This window comes from Leptonychotes weddellii, chromosome 6 (assembly GCF_054177405.1).
Source record: "Leptonychotes weddellii isolate Sample4059 chromosome 6, ASM5417740v2, whole genome shotgun sequence".
NCBI classification, from domain to species: domain Eukaryota; kingdom Metazoa; phylum Chordata; class Mammalia; order Carnivora; family Phocidae; genus Leptonychotes; species Leptonychotes weddellii.
The window spans coordinates 21678064-21697501 of NC_138374.1; the positions used below are offsets into that span (position 1 = coordinate 21678064).

At 42.8% G+C, this 19438-nt stretch overlaps 1 protein-coding gene across 1 annotated transcript in view; it reads right to left on the reverse strand.

The window, feature by feature from the left end:
* The window catches only part of SORCS3 (sortilin related VPS10 domain containing receptor 3), a 575638-nt gene that overhangs the window by 92538 nt on the left and 463662 nt on the right, over positions 1 to 19438 (reverse strand). Inside the window, exons 9-11 of the mRNA XM_081823577.1 lie at positions 13188 to 13367; positions 3981 to 4127; positions 2346 to 2448 (exon numbers count right to left, since the gene is read on the reverse strand). Of these exons, the coding sequence (XP_081679703.1) occupies positions 2346 to 2448; positions 3981 to 4127; positions 13188 to 13367 (430 nt within the window). The remainder of the gene's footprint in view (positions 1 to 2345; positions 2449 to 3980; positions 4128 to 13187; positions 13368 to 19438) is intronic.

Sequence of the window (19438 nt, forward strand, 5' to 3'; positions counted from 1 at the left end):
GTCCACCCCTCTGATTTCCCCCGCTTCATTCTTCCCCTCCCGCTACCTTCTTCTTCTTCTTTTCTCATGATTTTCTTAATAACATTTTCTTTCCTCTAGCCTACTTGATTGTAAGAATACAGTATACAGTACATATATAAAATACATGTTAATCGACTATTTATATTATTGGTAAGGCTTCTGGTCAACAGTAGGTTATTAGTAGTAGAGTTTCAGGGACTCACATGTTATATGTGGATTTTCGACTATGTGGGGATCGGCACCCTTAAGCCCCATGTTGTTCAAGGGTCAAGTGTCTACGGACAAAACCCTTTCAAAAACAAATCTTTGGGGCGCCTGGGTGGCTCAGTTGGTTAAGTGTCTGACTTTGGCTCAGGTCATGATCCCGGGGTCCTGGGATCAAGCCCCGCGTTGGGCTCCCTGTTCAGTGGGGAGTCTGCTTCTCCCTCTCCCTCTGCCCCTCCTCCTTGCTCTTGCTCTCTCTCTCTCTAATAAATAAATAAAATAAAATAAAAACACATCTTTAATGTGTCCATGTTTGTTAATTTATAAAGGCTTAACATGCGACTAATTTAGCGGCACACAATGGTCACAGGCAAAATCTACAACTAATCCCACCTCACTATGCTCTGAGCACCCTGCTGGATCTTGTGGACATACTCTTCTAGCTCTAATTTTTACAAATTCCCACAAGGTAGGAAAAAAAGAAACCTGTTTTATAAATGAAAACAAAGCCCAGTGGTTGAAGAACTAAGCCAAATTCACAAGGCTAGTGTCAGAGCTCAGCTCGGAAAGCAGGACACCAGCATTCCTGAGTATATTCGTTCAGTCATCGTAGGCCTAGTGTGTGCATATGATTTATGGATTCTGTTGAAGGAGATGCACAAATCACAGTCTTCTGATACAAAACCAGGGTTAAATTTCTGTAATATTACTGATGATAAGAGCTAATGTGTATTGAGCATTCAGTATGTCCCAGGCACTGTCCGAGCACCTTAAATCTAGTTCTTCATTTAATCCTTCAATTCTGTTATGTCAATACTGTCAACCCCACTTTGCCAATAAAAATACTGAAGTTCAGAGTGGTTAAGTCACATAGGACAATGCCTGGCTATGTAGTTGCCATATTAAATAATATTAACTTTTATTATTGATTACTGTTTTCTTTTCTTTCTTTCTTTTTTTTTGATTACTGTTTTCCATGTTGCTTCTATTCCAAGCCAGGGTGTCCAGCAGGCCTGGAGGAGAGGCAGAGAGTGTTGCAGTCCCTGAGTTGGGAGGTCTAACCCACAAGGCTTAGGGAGCGTGGGGATCACTCCCCAAGCCAGAACAGCAACAGAGCCTACCCTCATCGCTCGCTAACCTGGACTGAAGCCTGTCCTGAAGCCAGTGGTGTTCCATACAGGGATTCAATCCCTACGGGGTTGAGAGAAATGGCCTGGAATGCTTGAGAACTACTCTCGCTGCAAATCTGATCCACGTGGTCAGTCACCGATGGTGTTTCAAAGTTCCTGCAGCTGGGGGCATGGAGAAGGAAGTCGTGTCTAGGAGAGCAGTGACCAGGAGCCAGAGGTTCGGGTTGATGAGACAAGACAAAATGTGCCATCTCAGGAAGTCACTGTGAATTTATCTGCTTTCATTAGAGAAAAGCCTAACACCAGAACTCTAACTTCGGAGATTAGAAGCCTGCCTTGCTTTATGGCATCAATGTATTCCTGAAAGGTACGTGTAAATCAAACGCATGCTAATCAGAGCACATTCCCCAGAGACTTTCATTTTCATTTCAGAGTTGCTTTATCTTCATTTCTGATTGATGATCAGTGGACAGTGGTTCCAACCTTAGGGGTTTTTTTGCCCTTTCCCCCAGACTCTCGGCCAAGTGGTTAATCATGTGTAAACAAACCTTTACATGCACCAGAGACCTCCTGATTAAAAACAGCTCTGGGGTGAAAGCCTTTGCAAAGAATTCTCTGTGTAAAGAGAAAATTGCCCCAACTTATATTTGGTGAGCTGGCAAGTTCATATATCAAAGGTGTCTTAAAGTGAGAATTCCCTATGACAAACAAGCTTTCTGATCAGTCAGTTTACTTTGAGAGGAACTCTGGCCTCTTGCTAAGCACAGGGAACAGCTCTGTGACTGTGTGGGATGCGCAGTAACCTAGAAGTTACAAGTGTCTGGAGCTCTTTTCCTGGGTCATGAGACTGGCCCTGGGGTTCCATAACCCTGCCTATTTTCTGGGGGGAGTGCCCATCACTTTCATCCAAATGCTCAAATGAGTCCAAAAAGGTGATAAATATTCCAGAAGCTGTCAGGGACAAAGAAGCACAGGGAATGTCTTTCTTACCTGTAGCCACCACGAGTCCCGGGGCTGTCTCCTTGCTAGAAATTCTTCCTGAGGAATACGGATTTTCAGAGATCTGCAAGTGCAGGTGTAAGGAGCAGAAGGGCTAAAATGGAGAAGAAAACAGCTTCATTCCGGCAAACTTCTGACACACACCCCTGCCCCACCAGAGATAAGGCTTCCAGAAACAGTTGCACCCTAAGATTTGGGCAGGAGACATTTCTGCCTGAGGCAGCTAGTATGTTCATATCAGAAGCTGCCCCCATCACAACTGCAGGCCTCCCCTCCCTTCCTCATCCCTGCCCCATCCATCAAAGTCCAGTCCACGGTCAGCCTTAGGAAGCCTCCCCGACCATTCCCTCCCACAGAATGATCCTGACCTCCCCCTGTTTCTGATCTTGACCATCACATCCTGCTTTTTAGAGCTGGAGGCGGCCACCGGGAGGGATGCAGAGGGGAAGCTAAGTGAAGCAGTCTCCAGGCCCTCTACCCTCTTCTTCAACCAGATTGTTTCTGTTTCTCCTTCACATTATTTGATTCCTGTTTATAATGTTACTTCAGTTTTACCTAAAATGTTTGAAGACACTGTCTAAAACTAATAGAAAGTTATTTACTCATTTGTCCTTTTTTAGGTGTTCTGAAAAAGGATGAGGGATTTATAGATAGGTATCCTATATAATAAATAAAAACAAGAGAATGATGAAATTGGAGAAAGGAGAAAATTAGGTTAGGAAAATAAGATAAAGCCATGGGTAAGGCCTAGGAAAAAAGAAAACTCACACTATGACCAGCTCCTAGGTGGGTGCGCATTTGACTCTGATCTGCCTGGAACCCCAGCTGAAAAGAGGGGGTTAGACTGAAATCTACAAAAAAAAAGGAAAGTCCCTGTCCACCCCCATATCCTCAGTTATTATTAACATAATGTCTACAATGTGGAAAGTTGGTAATAAACCTTTTTAACAATGGCAAAAGGCAACTTTTTGCTGAGAGAAACATAACCATTTCCGAGGCCTTGGAAGAGTTGCTCACACAGGTCCTTCCTAAGACACCACAGAGGGTCCATGAATTTCACTGTTAATGATCTGCCTTCCCTCCCCACCTAGAGCTGACACATCTGAGGGCAGAGAAAACTTCTTATGCATCATGTCCTCCAGAGTGCCTACCCCAATACTCCATACACCTGGCACACCCTGGGAATGCTGACAGAGTAACCACTGTCCCATGTGGACACACCAGCCTGACCTCTCCTGGGCTGGCAAGGCAACTTTTGCTTACCTTGACATCTATCAAGCACTTACCAAACTGAATCATATCAGTAGCAGTTAGCAGGTGTGTTTCTACTCCTGAGCCCTGTCTGGGACCCTGGAATGCAGGCACTGTCTCTTAAACATGTCTTTATCTTACTAAGAGTTGGAGTACATAGTGTATTCTCAGTACAAGCCTGTGAGTTTCAACTGAGCTTTCCATCCAAGTGGTATGGCAGTCTGAGCCCGGAGATCATCGCCCTGGGGGTTGTGGGAAATGCCTGCCCGGCACCAGCCAAGTTCCTAAGACCCCTTACTGGAAGAAAGCCCCTGATGGGACATCCCCAGGTGACCAGCTTGCCCTGTGGACTTCATGTGAGATGGGGTGACTGACCAGCAAGCAGTGTACTGGACTTCCACGCAGGTCCACATCTGGGGCTTGAAGTAGGCGCCAGTCTCTGCCCTTGTTGTAAGTGATGTATGTCTTCACCTGGTCATCCACCTTCTTGTTTGCCAAGAATATCCCTTTGATACCTGCTACCTAGGAAAAAGGGCAAGAGATGGAGAACCATGTTGGGCCAAATGCTGATAATCTTGGAGAAGCCCTGGGAGAAGCCCCAGCACCTCCCACAGGGTGTTGGGGGTATAAAAGAAGAGAAGAGGAGGAACATGGTGAGAAATGCCATATACCATGTGGTCTTTGGGAGAACTTTAAGTTCATCTCTTCATCCTCTACCACCTGCCCCTGACCCAGATGTCCCACTGCCCTTTTACCCATGTGCTTTTCCCACTTTACGTGTTTCTGCATTCTGTTCATAGGATCTTATCCTTGATTAACAATTAACATTCCCTCTGAGGTGGCAGTGGTTGATAACAACCAAAGGGGTTACCCCTTCTGTGGAACATGTACTTTGGCTCAGGAGCAGCTTGTAGGCAGATTTTGAAAGCATTAAGGTATAGTCCTTAAGGCTGGAAATTTAGCCTCCTGATTAGTAGTGAGGCAGATATTTTCAGGCAGACGACCCAGCTTGGTGACCTGGCATCCATCTTTGTGTGATCCTGCATTACTTCCATGTCACCTTTGGGTCTCAGCCAATGGTCACTTTGAAATAGACAAAATCAACTCTGCCCTTCCTCTTTTTCCTCAGCTGGCTAAGCATGGATACATGAGATAATGCAGAGCACTCTTTTTTTTTTTTTTTTTTAAGATTTTATTTATTTATTTGAGAGAGAGAGAATGAGAGGGGGGAGGGTCAGAGGGAGAAGCAGGCTCCCCGCAGAGCAGGGAGCCCGATGTGGGACTCGATCCCAGGACCCTGGGATCATGACCCGAGCCGAAGGCAGCCGCTCAACCGACTGAGCCACCCAGGCGCCCTATGCAGAGCACTCTTGCCAGAGTTCCTGATCTACTGGAATTTGCATACCCTTGATATTAAGAAGGGAGAAGATCATCGCCACAAAACAAGAAACTAGAGAATTAAAAGAAATTTATGATTCAGAAATGTTCTAGAGTAAGTCAGATTCAACTCAAACTTTTATTCCTTCCATGTCTACATTTTGGGCAATAAGAACAGATATTCTGAATGACAACAGTATCTCAAAGAAAGATTCCCTAACTTCCTGTACAATCTCAGCATGTTCCAAAGCCAAAGGGCAAGTCAACTCATTTAAATGTATATAAACATGAGGTTGAATGATAGGTTTTCTGGAAAGAGATATCTCAGAATTTTAAGTGTATTTATTCCCCATTCTTTGAGGATCATGGTTAACTGAGAGAATACCAGTGGGAAAGAATTTCACAGAAGTGAGCTCTTTTATTTTTTTTAATGACATAATTTAGTAGGTGAAATAAGGTTGTTTTTGTTTTTGCTTTTTTTTTTTTTTAAAGTAACCGGACTGCCCTTGAAAAAGAATGCCAACGCAGATAAAAACAAACAAAAAATGGACAAAGAATGTCAAAAGGAGAACAGAATTTATCTGGGAAGGACACCACCAGGGGAATTTGACAAATGGCCAAAAAAGGAATGATTAAATTCCTAACTTGAACAGAGGGTGGGTACGGACAGAAGCCAAGGTGGGAGGAGGGGCACTGGTGTCAGAGTTCTGTCCTTACCGGACAAACGCTCCCTGCCCTAGCTGCTTAAAGTCACTGCCATTTTGGGAAGACTGGCATCTTCTATGCTCATCTAGGGGCTCTGAGGCTCTCCTATCACCTCAGTCTTTAAAAACCAACAGCAAAAGTGTTTCTCTTAAACCTGACTACCAATTTATTCCTCACAGAGAATGGATAGAACCATCTGTCTGATGGAGGCCTTTTGGTATTTTCTTTAGCCATGGAGCTGGTACTTTTTCTGTTGGACCACCAGATAATGATTCTAGAGAACTCTCTCCTGTAAGCCAGCTGGTCCCCTCCAACATGTGCCCAGGGCCTTGGTGTCTACCTCCCTGGAGAAATTTACAAGTCCGACTTAGATTTCTAAGCCTGCTCCTGTGGAGCTTTTGTCACCCCCATCCACTGCCTCCTAGCTGGATGCATCACAGCATGAATTACTAGCCATTCAGTTGCCTCTTGGGTTCTTCTGGATGAGTGTCTTTGGAAAACGGAATGGTCACTACCACATTTTCTCACTGAGCACCACACCACTCGAATGGGCATTTTTTGCATTCCCTACATATTGTGAGAGCAGAATCTGGAGAATGGGGTCTGAAAAGACACAGGAAGGAGAGATTTCCAGGGAAGCCATCTGCAGCTCTGAAGGACTTTCTCCTATAGTTGAATATGAGCTATCTCCCTCCAGTCTGAAAGAATCAGAACACTTCTGATTTTTATTTGGATTGCTCAAAACCCTTACATTAATCCTGAATTGCTTCTTGGCTCTAAATCGTGTATAAATAGCCTATAAGTTTAGAGGGCACTTTGCTTCTGTGTGCCCTAGGCCAACAGCTTTCAAACTTCTTGACTGCAACCCCAGTACAAAATGCATGTATGCTACAGCCTAGGACTCATACCCATGTACACGTGCATGTGCGCACATGTAGGCACATGTACGTCTCTGACGCAAAAGTATCACGAAACACTACTGAGCCTCACTACATACGATATAAAGGAATGAGAGAATGAGACACCCATTTTAACTCTTCCACCCAAGGAGGTACTTGGCATCTGATAAACTCTGACCATGTTTCCTCCCACTGTTGTTTAAAATCAGAAGCATGGCTTGCAGCTGCCGGTCCCAGAGTTCAAAGAGAAGGGCACCAGCTTGGGATGATGTCCACAGAAGATGGCAGTACACGTACAAGCCTGTGTAGCCCACTTTCCTTCTGGGAATCAATTTGAGGTACGAAGGGGAACTGACAGCAGCCTCTTGGCAGAGCACTGAGTCCAGGTGCTATGGGCATCTGTTGCTCACCTCCCTGGGCCCTTAGGACAAGGAAACCAGGGCTCTGCTGAGAAAAGCAATTACCATGGTCTGCCTTGGGCTGTCCCTAGAGTGGAACTGGTGGTGAGGGGCCGATGAAGGTAAGGCGGGGAGAGATGTGCCTGTGGAGTCTATAAGCAGCTGTCCATCTGGCCAAAGATGGGTCACTCAAGTTCATGATAAAGCAATGGTGGGGAGCAGGCACAAGGGACAGGGAAAGCAAGGGAACATCAATAAGATGGGCAAAGAAAGCAGAACACTTAAGATGACTCAGAGAGTCTCATTTTATCCATCCTAGTGAGTTCCACATAGTCATTAGGAAATTCAAATAAAACCCACACTAAGGTACTACTAGGCTCCTCTCACAGTGCCCCCCCCCACCCCACACACACACCTGATCATGCCAAGTGTCAGTGAAGATGTGAAGCAACCAGAACTCTTACATCTCAGGTGGGGATGCAAAATGAGAATACCACTTTAGAAACAGGTTGGTGGCTTTTTATAATCATATTCTATCACATTCAACCCAGCAATCCTACTCCTAGGTATTCACCCATGAGAAAGAAAAACTTATGTTTACATGAATGTTTATAGAAGTTTTATTCATTACCACACAGAACTGGAAACAACTTTAATGTCTTTCAACTGGTGAATGAATAAACAAACTAGGGCACATCCACATAATGGAATACTACTCAGAAATTTAAAAAAAAAAAAAGGAACGTCTGCTGATATTCAACAACATTGGTGATTCTCAAATGCATGATTCTAAGTAAAAGAAGCCAAACTCAAAAGACTATCTACTGTATAATTCCAATCACATGAAAATCCAGAAAAGGCAAAACAGGAGAAAGAAATCAGACTGGTCTGCCAGTGATTTGGGGTGGGAGAATGGTTGGCTACAAAAAGGCCATCAAGGAAATATTTTGGGGTGACAGTCCTCTATCTTGATTATGGTGGTAGTTACACAACCGCATACCCCTATCAAAACTCACAGAACTGCATACCAAAACGGGTAAATTTTACTATACATAAATTAGACCTCAATAAAAAAAAATAAATGTGAAAAAAATGCATAGTGGGAAGAGCCTGTCCTTTTTATTCAAATATACATGGACTGGTTCAAACATAGCTCTACCATTTTACTATCTGTGTGATCTGAGCCAAGTTACTAAATTCTCTGCACCTCTGTACTCTCATAGGCACCAGGGGGAATGATACCTACCACAAAGAGATATGGCAATAGATAGATAGATAGATAAATCAATTAATTAATTACATTTTATATATATATATATATATAATTTAGGGTTATGCAAACCAGTACTATGGCCACTAGCCACATATGGCTACTGAGCACTTGAAATGTGGCCAGTAGGACTAAGGAGCTGAAGTTTAACTGTATTTTATTTGAACCAATTTGAACTTCAATTTAAAAACCAACACCCGGGCGCCTGGGTGGCTCAGTTGGTTAAGCGACTGCTTTCGGCTCAGGTCATGATCCTGGAGTCCCTGGATCGAGTCCCGCGTCGGGCTCCCTGCTCGGCAGGGAGTCTGCTTCTCCCTCTGACCCTCCCCCCTCTCATGTGCTCTCTCTCTCTCTCATTCTCTCTGTCTCAAATAAATAAATAAAATCTTTAAAAACCAACACCCAATTCTGTTATTGGCAAACTTTTAAGTATGTTTGGAATAACTTGGGTATGTGAATCTACTTTTTCGACTGCACATTTTATGAAATGTAAATACTGATCAAGTATCTCTGATGAAAATTTAGCATATGAATTGAGATATGGGGGAAGTGTAAAATACACTCAGAATTTTGGAGCTTTAGTATGGAAAAATATAAAATATCTCATTAGTAATCTTTCAAATGGTACACATACTAAAATGATAATATTTTCGGTATTTTGGTTAAATAAAATATATTATTATAATTAACTTCACCTGTTTCTTTTACTTTAAAAAATGTGGGTGGTAGAACATTTAGAAGTGCATCTGTAGCCGACATAATATATTTTTCAACAATACCGGTCTTAGACATTACCTGGTATGCTGTTGTTATTATTATAATGAGGTATGAGTTGGATGTTTTACATCCAGGAAAATATTGAAGAAAATGCATCCAACCCGCAGCTCAGAGCAATGTTTCCATAAAATAACTGAGGGTGTTGGAAAGAATATTTGTTTCTTGATTTATCAGTGGAAAGCAACTAAGAAGAAATGTAGTTTGGAGTTAGTGATGTGAAGAAACCACAACAAAGCTCTACGTGAAAAGAGTATCACAGAATAATGGTGAACACACATAATAGATTATATTCATTGTCATCATCAGACTTGTTTTGATGGAACAGGCTCTGACACCTTAAAAAAGAAATTGTTATTTGGCCTTTAAGAATTACTTTCTCACCTGATTATGTAATTACAGCCATGACAATATTGTACTTGGAAGCAGGGATTAAAGGAAGAATGAGAAGAGACTCTCTACAGAAGGAGACTGCTCCAACAGACCAAGAAATAAACAATGTCTCTGCTTTATTCAGTTTTAGGGAGTTCAGAGGGGGTGGATTCCCACCCACTGGCTTCCAAGGTCTTTTAGTGCCAAGACCTACAGGGTGAATTCTCAAGTAAGTTCTCATTTTCTTTGTCCCCTTCCCATGGTCAAGAAGAAGCCTGAGAGGAGTGCAAAATGCAAGATGGAGTGATACACTAGTAAATAGATTTAAGTGGCTATGCTCATCCCGAGCCAACTCACATCTGTGTTACCTAAAGGCATCTCTGACATTTCAGACAAGGTTAAATAGGTGTAATATCCTAACACATCATAATATAAAGTTATACATTAACTTGGCATAGGAGACTGCATCATACATCCAAATATCATTTTTAGGTATGTAGATGTAGGGGAAAAACAGAGAGAAAAATTTGCCCATCAAATAAATGCCCAACTCTTCAATTCAGCTCTTTACTAGTATCTTTGCAATATTTATCCCCACTGTTCCCCAAAGTCACTCAACATTCCATGAAAATGGGCATCTACTCATCAGACTCTGGTTCTCATCTCATGCTGGGATTCCACCAGACATGCCTTTCTTCCAAGCTCCAGTAATTCATCCTTTAAGCCAACTCATCTCCAAGTCCCCCCAAATTCCTCAAGTTAGATTTAACCTTCCTCTTTAGTGATTCTACAACATGGAAAATCACAGCTTTAATACAAGTTAGTTTGTGATCACTAACTACCCTAATAGGGTCATGTATCTTTCCAGTAGATTGTGAGTCTCATGCACCACCTTCATCTCATCAAACAAAATATACTGTATGAAAGTGCATTAATTTAGTTGAATTGAATGTGAAAGCCTCCTAGTTTTCCCAGATGCATTACTCAAGGGCATTCAGAGTCCAGAAAAATTATAGTCTCTTTGCTAACTGGCCATATGGCACACAATCTCAGTTTCTATGAGAATCTCCAGTGAAGGAGGTTAAAAACTAATGACCCCTAGAGACCAATTAAATTCGCTTTATCTCCAAATCACAGAATGCATCTCCAGGTACAAAACAGCAACACCCTCTAAAAACCTTCAATATGGTCATGGTCTAGATAGTGTCCGGATATGATTTATTCTCTTGGTATTAAATGCCTTCTAGAATCTAAACTCCAACCACCTATCTGGCACTCATTCTTGTACCTGATGAGCATCTATTTGATGCAATTAGATTGGCTAGCTCATGGTCTTATAAATCTACACCATCCATCTAGTTATTGACTCATGCAGGTCTTAAAATATGGAATGTCTTCCACTTCTTCCTCTGCAGGGCAAAAAGATGATAATCAGATTGGTAACATTGCAAAAAAAGAACTGGGCATATACAGCTCATCCCCAGGTCCACTATTTTGGGGATTTGCCTGCAAAGATCACGTTCTCTGTACCTCACTGCCGTGGTGTTCTAGGAAGAGGCTTCCACAAGAGAGCTTCTGATTTATTATTTGTGCATGTGACTAGATGGGTGCATCCAGGTCTGGCAGGCAGTATTAGCAAGCCCACTTGCTCCTACATAACTTTTAAAAGCAATAAAGATGACATTTGATCTCCACTTGTCTCACCCTTTGTCTCTGTTTCAACTGACTACAGTCTGGGCAGGTAAAAAAAGGAACTTTGTTCACAGACTTCTTCAGAGCCCAATAAACTAGGTTGCAAGCTTCCAGAGGGTAAGAATCGGTATCTCTTCTGCCTTCCTCATGGACTTTAACACAAAGCAGGATCCCAATGAACCCGGATAAAATTAAATGAGAACAAACTCAACACAACTGGTTTTTAGAGAAGTTGCCTGGCCTTGTATGTCTTGCTTCTGTATACATGGAATGACACCATGCATTTTCCCCCCAAAAGACCAAAAATGCATGACTGACTTCAGCAAGACCAAAAAATACATATATCTAGGCATATTCTTCATTTTGATCCATGCTCCACTTCAGATCAGTGTCTCACTATTCACAATGACCAAGGTGCTCTTTATTACAAAAAGAACAGCACAGTACCAAACTCACCTGCCTGATCGATAGGGTCAGAGACACAGGGATTTCTCAACTGGAAGGTCATCTGCAGCAATGTCTACCCTGTCCTACTGAGGTCTGACCACAGGAGTATGAATAATCGTCCCATCTCTATAGCCTCACTTATGCGAACAGGAACCTGGTTCCAATGGCCTCAGTCCTAGGAACATTTCATCTAAACCTTCCCACCAGAGATGACTTACTGCCCAATAACAAAGGGTATTTTTGCCTCCAGGTATGATTAGAGGCATGTAAAGGTAAGCTTCCCAAGGCCCTTTACACACCTTAGTCATCTTTACCAGTTTTTGTAATTCTAAGAAAAAATCTGGGCCATTTCTCAAACGGGGACCTTGTTGTTAAGGGAATCAGCACTTGTCAACAATGTCCTAGGAAATCACGGTATTTCTACTGATTCTGTTTTACACCCAGTGCCATTCACTTCTCTCTCTCTCTCTTTTTTAGTGTACTTCTATTCACCCCCAGATCTTCGTGCAGTCCTCTTACCTAATAAAATAACTAGAATCTTTTACCACTCTCAGTAACTTCGATACCAGCGTAGGGATGCTAGAACTTTGCCAAGCACTGCTCAGAAGACACCACAATAAACCAGGAGCCCCTACACTGATCTCTCTATTCTGAAAGCCGCTCCCATGCCTCAAAGATGAAAACTCGTAAGGGAGCAGCTCACCCACACCATCTTAAGCTACTGCTCATGACAGACAACTCCTCCCTCCATGAATGAATGACCTCCACTAGCGTAGCAGGTGTAGGTTTGACCACCAGTCACTAGTGAATGCTGGATAATGAAATACACCCCTTTACTCAAATCAATCCATCATACCAACAAGGTGAGCCCTGTGGCCAGGACCATCAAAGATCATACGCGGCCATTAGAGACATAAAAAGTGACCCAGGCTTAAGGTCACTGAAACAACTCATTTTTCTCTAGTTCCTCTGTGGAGTCACTTGGTTTCCTAGATAAATTAATTCTTTAACTGGTGATCACATTTAAAAACAAAATCTCAATATAACTGAAAACTCAGTAAGGTGATCATATTAAATAACAACTCAAAGTAAGTCAAGGTCAGTTCTTCACCATACTCCGATGTTGGCATCTGGTGGCATTTTAGGGAAACCCTCATCCCCAGCACTGATATTCACTTTTCTTTTCCTGTAAAACTTGTTCATAAGATGTTATTTTCCAAATAATTTAAGATATACTAATAGATACGTGCCTCCACTCAGAGTCCGTAGAGTTGAAAAAGGGACTTAAGCGAGCCCACGTAGGTCAAATACTTGGGCATCTGGCTCATAATCGTGCTCATCCACAAAAGAACATTCACTTCAGCCACCATCTATTCAAGTTTGCGGAGTCAACCACCACTCTAGATGCTTTACTTATGTTCTCTCTCATTCTCACAACCATCTCATTAGGCAAATATTTTATCCCTGTTTCACAGGTGAGGAGATGGAGGCACAGGGAAGCTAAGTTCCTTGCCTGAAGTCACACAATTGCAAGGATACAGCTGCCATCTGAACCCAGGACTGGCTGACTGCAATGCTCGTGTTTATCCCATTAAAACTCCTCCAAAAGAGAGGCAGACCCAGGTGCAGGATCATCTTGGCTACATACCTCATACAATTCAATAATAATGTTTCCCATTAGACCTCGGCTACTCTTAATGTTCTCCATGGCCAGGGTGAAGTAGATGCCACGCGTGTCTGAGATGTAGAGGTTGTACGTGTCATTCTGGTTCCATTCTTGGACGGCTGCAAACACTTGGTTCTCATCAGTACTGATGATGTGCATGTCCTGGAAGAAGACAGAACACCTGTAAGGCAGATCTCCATATCCCTCTGCCCATGGGGACCCAGAGTAATTACCATGACTTATGAATGGTGGAGAAAAAGCCTGAGTTATAGGCGATGTTAAACAATTCTGTGTCGGACCAAGGCTATAAATTAAGAGCTTCGTGATTTCTGTTCCTTGCTAAATGACAGTAAGATGGGTGTAAGGGGCTTTGGTGGGTATCATTTTCCATGGCTTCAAGGGGTTCATCCACTTTCATTTTTTATTTTTATATCTGAAAGTTAGTGTTAGCGCTAACGGAGACATACAGCCTTGCCAGAGGAAACTCACACATGCAAAGACAGGGCTTATCCCTTCTTTAGATCTTCATTTACATTTCCAAACTTTTTAGTGTAGTGGTTGTGAAACTTCTCTTCAGGATCTTCAGAGTCATAGGGATTTCGAGAAGGGTGGCAGGGAGGCAGAGCCAGTGGGCGAGGCTCTGGGCTTCCAGCTCTCTTTCAACCAGAGCGGCACCCCTTGAATCTGTTTTATCCTGGAGTTCTGCGTGATATTTGGGGAGTAAAAAGTGAGGGAGGTTCTGCCGCTAATAAAATAATATTTGAAAATCACTGATAATTGCAGAAAGGATACTCAACCTGGAATTTAGTGTTCTGGGTCCTAGTAGGAACTCTGCTAGAAGTTAGCTATATGATGCAGGATGTATCTGTGTCCCTGAGCTTCAATTTTCTCACCAAAATACTGAAGAGGTTGGGCTACTGCTAAAAATAGCTAACATCTGAGCACTATTCTAAGTCATCTAAATGTATTATTTCAGTAAAAATCCAAATAATTCTACAACAGAGGTAGTAGTATTCCCATTTTACTGAGGAATAAACTAAGGTACGCAGAGGTTTGCCAACTTGCTTCATATTACATAACCAGTTAGTGGCAGAACCAAGTGTTGAACCTCTGTTGTAGGGCTCTAACCTAATTGTGAGCTTCTAACCATTTGGACATAGAGCCTCCGGATCAGAAGTTGCAATCCTATGACCCATGTGATGAATGTGAATCACAAATGTTTGGTCTGACCACAGCCTCTACTGAATACCTGATGGTGTAGTCTTTTAGGTGAAGTCAGCTCTCAGGAAGACTCAGCCTTAAGTACCCAAATGTTCTTATAACCTGCCTCTTACATATTCATGTTAACTTCCTGGTCCCTGAAGTCACTTTAGTTTGTATACTTGGACTAGAACATTTCTAAAATCAAATCTAATCAGTTCACAATTCAAAAGAGTTTATAAAAGCCAGTTTTCGTATGTGGCTAGGCGCCGTACAAAGATGATCACAAACTCAAGTCCTTCCCTAAGGAATTCATGCTGTCAGGAGGAAATGTTGACACAGATAAACACTGGACATAATGGACACAGTTAAAAAATTCATAACTACACAGGTATATATGGCAAAGAGTAATGGCATCCTGAGAAGGCAGGAGAGGACCCTGGTCACCGTGGTGGCAAGCATTCATAGTAGGGGCATGGGCAATTGGAGCTGACAGTGAGTAAATCACCAGGCTGGGTCTAGCTTTTACCTTGTTTGACCAACCTTTCCCAGAAATGATTTCAGCAATAAAAGGAGGTAGCAATGTTTATAATATCACAACTGTGGAGCGCTACTCCAAGACATTTTTCAAAAGGAGCAAGCTCATTCAAGTTGGACAACGAAGAGGTGGGAAAAGTGAGAAGCTATCTGGATCTTTTTATTGGAGAATTTGTCAGATCTCAGCGTCTGGCCTTGAACTCCCTAGGTCACCTTGACAGACCTCACTAGCTCATTCGTGCTTACACACCTTTTAGAATTGCAGGATCCCCCACTGAGCTGCTCGAAAACGGAAATAAGGCTTCCTCTTAAAAACCCTGTGATGAAATTGTGTTGTGTTGGTGTGGAATGAAAGCCCAAGAACCCAGTAGGAGGGGAAACAGCAGCTGCAGGAAATACAGATTAAATTCATTTACCCTGTTAAAAATGCAGTAGAAATGCTGGGCTTTTCCCAGATGTTTTGGTTATAAAAATGAATGAGCTAAGTTATTTTAGACTAAACTAATGTAAAAGAAGTGGAAACAACTTAAAACACGGGGGCATGGTCGGGATGAAAGGTAGCCAGCTTAGCCGTGAGTGTGGGGTGTATCGCCTGGCATGCAGGCACTGTAGGCTCTGGGGGACAGGGTGCTCTGTAGCAGCCAGGACTCTGCGAAGTCGGCTTGAAAAGTTCTTAATTTCCTTAAGTCACTTAGCTAATAAATGGTATTACTAATATTTAAACCCAAGACTATCTGAATCAAGAAGCTAAACTGTGTTATCAGTGGGAGTATAACTCTATATGCATCAAAATGACCTGGAGATCTTAAGAGCACACAGACTCCCATGTCCCACTGCCTGAGGTTCTGAGTCAGTGTGTCTGGTTGTGAAGGCTTAAATCCTACCATCTGAACCAGCCTTCCAGACAAGTCAGGTGCATGCAGTCTGGGTCATCACTCTTTGAAAAAGCTCTGAACTACGTGTCCTCTCTCCAAATAGATCTTCTAGTTGAATAGGGATCAACACATAATAACCAGAATACTAAATGTTCAAGAAGAAATAAAAGCATTTTCAGTAACATTGATCAAATAGGGATCTGAATGATAATTAAGTGTATTTCTTGAATCCTGTGATCTCAATCTAACCCCAAAGCATGTGCCACCTCCTTCCAAAAAAAAAAATCAAAGACATTCTTCCTACTCCTGAGAACATGCAGGGTGAGATCTGACTGGTGATGAAGAGAGACACCAAAGTGGGGGAAAAGCAGTAAGTAAATTCTGATTGGGACTTTACTAAACTGGAACTTGGACAGCATCAGACATAGCCACATTCATGTTTTTATTTGGAGAACAATTATAAATAACACTCTCCCTATGCCCTCCCATTAATCTGGAGGAATCATAGCTGCCTTTCGCAAACCTAAACGTGAGACTTCGTAGGTAAACAATGGTGAAAACACTTCCCTGTGATTGAAACATTTTCGTGTAATCTGGGCTGAATGTAACTGCATTCATTATAAAAACACATATGCTATTCAGCATCAGCCATGCACCAGACGTTATAACAGAAATGCAGAGAGGACCAAGATGTAGAACCTGACCTCAAGCAGATGCCCAGTGGTGGTGGGAATGTCATACACTCTTGGCCTTCTCTGAAGCTGACTAAGGTCCCCGGTACAGGTACTGATAGGAATACAAAGGCTTATAGATGGGGGTGGGGGGGGACAATCCATGGAAATGTGTGGAACCTGAGTGGCTTGAAAGCAGTTTTTCCCTGAGAAAGGTGAGGACAGACAGTGGCCACACTTACGGGGCTCTGCATGGCACACCTAAGTTTTACCCAGAAGGAAATACAAAACTAGCACAAGATTTTAAGCAGGAAAAAGGGAGAATTAGAATTGACCAGTGCAGAGATTTGGTTGGGGAAGACCAGCTTCATTGTGTGATCACATTTGTCACAGAGGCAGTGTGAAAGGTGGATTTCGGTGGGGCAGGGGGAAGGCTTACGAGGTGGCTGTAACAATCTCAGGGAGGGCCTAAACTAATGAAGCAGGTCTTCCATGAGAACCCTAAGAAATGGACTGGTGAGATATCAGAGAGGCAGAACCCATAGGGGATAAAGGAAGAGGGCATATCTTTAATATGTCAGATATCTGACTTACAAAATCCTCTGCTTCTTATTAGTGTGCTCATACAATCATAATCAAATACTCATAATTAAATATGTGTGTAATTATTTATTCTATGCCAGTCTTTCTCATTAGAGCCCATAAGCTACCAGAGGGCAGACACTGTGTCTTTCTTATGTATCACTTCATTTCTAGCACTTACTAAGTATCGATAGCACATGGTAGCTATCCAATAAAAGTTTCTGTATGAATGAATAGATGGAATAAGTAAACACAGGAGAAGGATGGAATTTTAGGGATATAATATAAGGTAGAGAGGCTGAGCTCAGTTCTAGAGTTGTTTTGTTTTTTTTTTAAGATTTATTTATTTGAAAGAGAGAGAATGAGAGAGAGCACATGAGGGGGGGAGGGTCAGAGGGAGAAGCAGACTCCCTGCTGAGCAAGGAGCCCGATGCAGGACTCGATCCTGGGACTCCAGGATCATGACCTGAGCCGAAGGCAGTCGCTTAACCAACTGAGCCACCCAAGCGCCCCTCAGTTATAGTTTTAAAATGGGATCTTTCAGGGGAGGTACTTCAAAAAAGCAGTCCAGGGTTCAGTGAGTATGGGATGGGACTATGGATATAGACATCACCAATATGAAGAGAAGGGATAAGGTCACCTAGGAACCATGCAGAATGCCAGGAGAACTTAGAATCATCAACATTTAAGGGTGGCAGGGGAAAGAGATTCAGAAAAATGAATCAGAATAAAATACTCCACAGGGAAGAGTATCAGGTATGGATTCTTTTCCAACAGTGTCAAAAGCTCCAGAAAAGTTTAAAAAAAAAAAAAACAAGATAAAGTTGTAGAAATGTCTATTGGATTTGGCATGGAGGTGCTCCCTGGTAACAATGGCTAGAGGATTTTTGGTGGAATAGTGGAGAGAGGGGTGTGGGAAAGCAGAAGGCAGCTGACAGTGGGCTGAAGACAGGATAGGAAGCGACAAAAGAAATTAGAATTACAGATAACATTTTAAGAGTGTGACTGCGACACAGCAAAGAAGGATAAATCAGTATTTGGGGAAATGTAAAAATTAAGGAAAACTGTCCTAAGGAAATTAAAGAAAAGGTTAATATCACTGTCATTATCATTATAATAAATTTTCTCAAGCATATTTCCCTCTCCTCCCTTTTATTATTCAAAGTGGGATTAAACATTCTACTTTCAACTAAAAGCAAACCCAGACTTAGGTAGGGAGAGCCTTTATTTGCAAGACTATTGCAATAGGGAGAACACTCTGGCTATCATATCTGCAAGCCCCTCAGAGTGAAAGCAGGAAAGAATTATTTTTATGTAGAGAAAGTAAAACAAGGCTAGAGAGAACTGGGTGTGGGGAGCAGGGTGAGCAGGTGGCGCAAGAGGGGGCCATTGAACAGGAAACCGTCCTCCTTACAGTCAGGTGACTTTCAGGAGTATGGTTAACAGGGGTTGTTCTGAGTTCTAGTGCCTGCTTGAACACCCAGGAGTGGGTCAAAATTCAGGCGCTAGGCAGGGAAGGTGAAAAGCCAGACTAAGTCTGGTCAAGTCAAATTAGCCAGCATTTTGTCCAGATTGTCCCCCAGTGGGGACAAAGAGTTCAGTTAACCATTTATAAATAAAGAGTGAGGATTTGGTCCCATCAAAGGTAAATAGGCAGGTTTCTGCATCTTAGCGAGGCACATGGGGGAAGAGTGGTTTTTTGCAGTGAGCCACTTCCAGGAACACAAAAGAGTTGGGTATTTCTTATACCTCACTGTTCTCCAGAAGCACTGGGCTCAGTGAAGTTCAATGGTACTACGATGCCCATTTCACAGATAAGAAGACCTGGGCTCCTGGATAAGCAAGTGGCAGAGAGGGAAAGAAAGCTAAGGGCTTCTTGCTCAGAAGCTCCATTGCCTTTAAGCCAGGCTACCATGGCTCCCTGTCATCTGCCTCCTTGCCCCCTGCTGGTATGTGCCTTCCATGTCCCACCCTTCCTCCCCCCAACCCATGCCCAGGGACTGGTTATGGAGGACTCAGCACAAGGTTGCCGCTCCTAATAATGCCACTCATTATTAATGGTGTTCATTTCATTCTCTGCAAAACACTCCAAGCCACGGAGTGCCCCAGGGGAGCATGTTCTGAACAGACAGGCTGGGAGGAGAGGTGTGAGGGCAGTGATGACAGGGAGCTTCTCCTTGTTCTTGTTTTTAAGCAAGATGCCCAACAGCAGCCGCAGCTCCTGGAACAGCAACAACTTGCTCAAAAGCCATTTCCATTTTTAAACACTCCCACCCACTCTGTCCTCACCTCCTCGGCCTAGGCTAGGAAAATCTGAGCCAATGCTGGCTAATAAAGGGGATCGATAACCATCCAGCTATTTTCACAG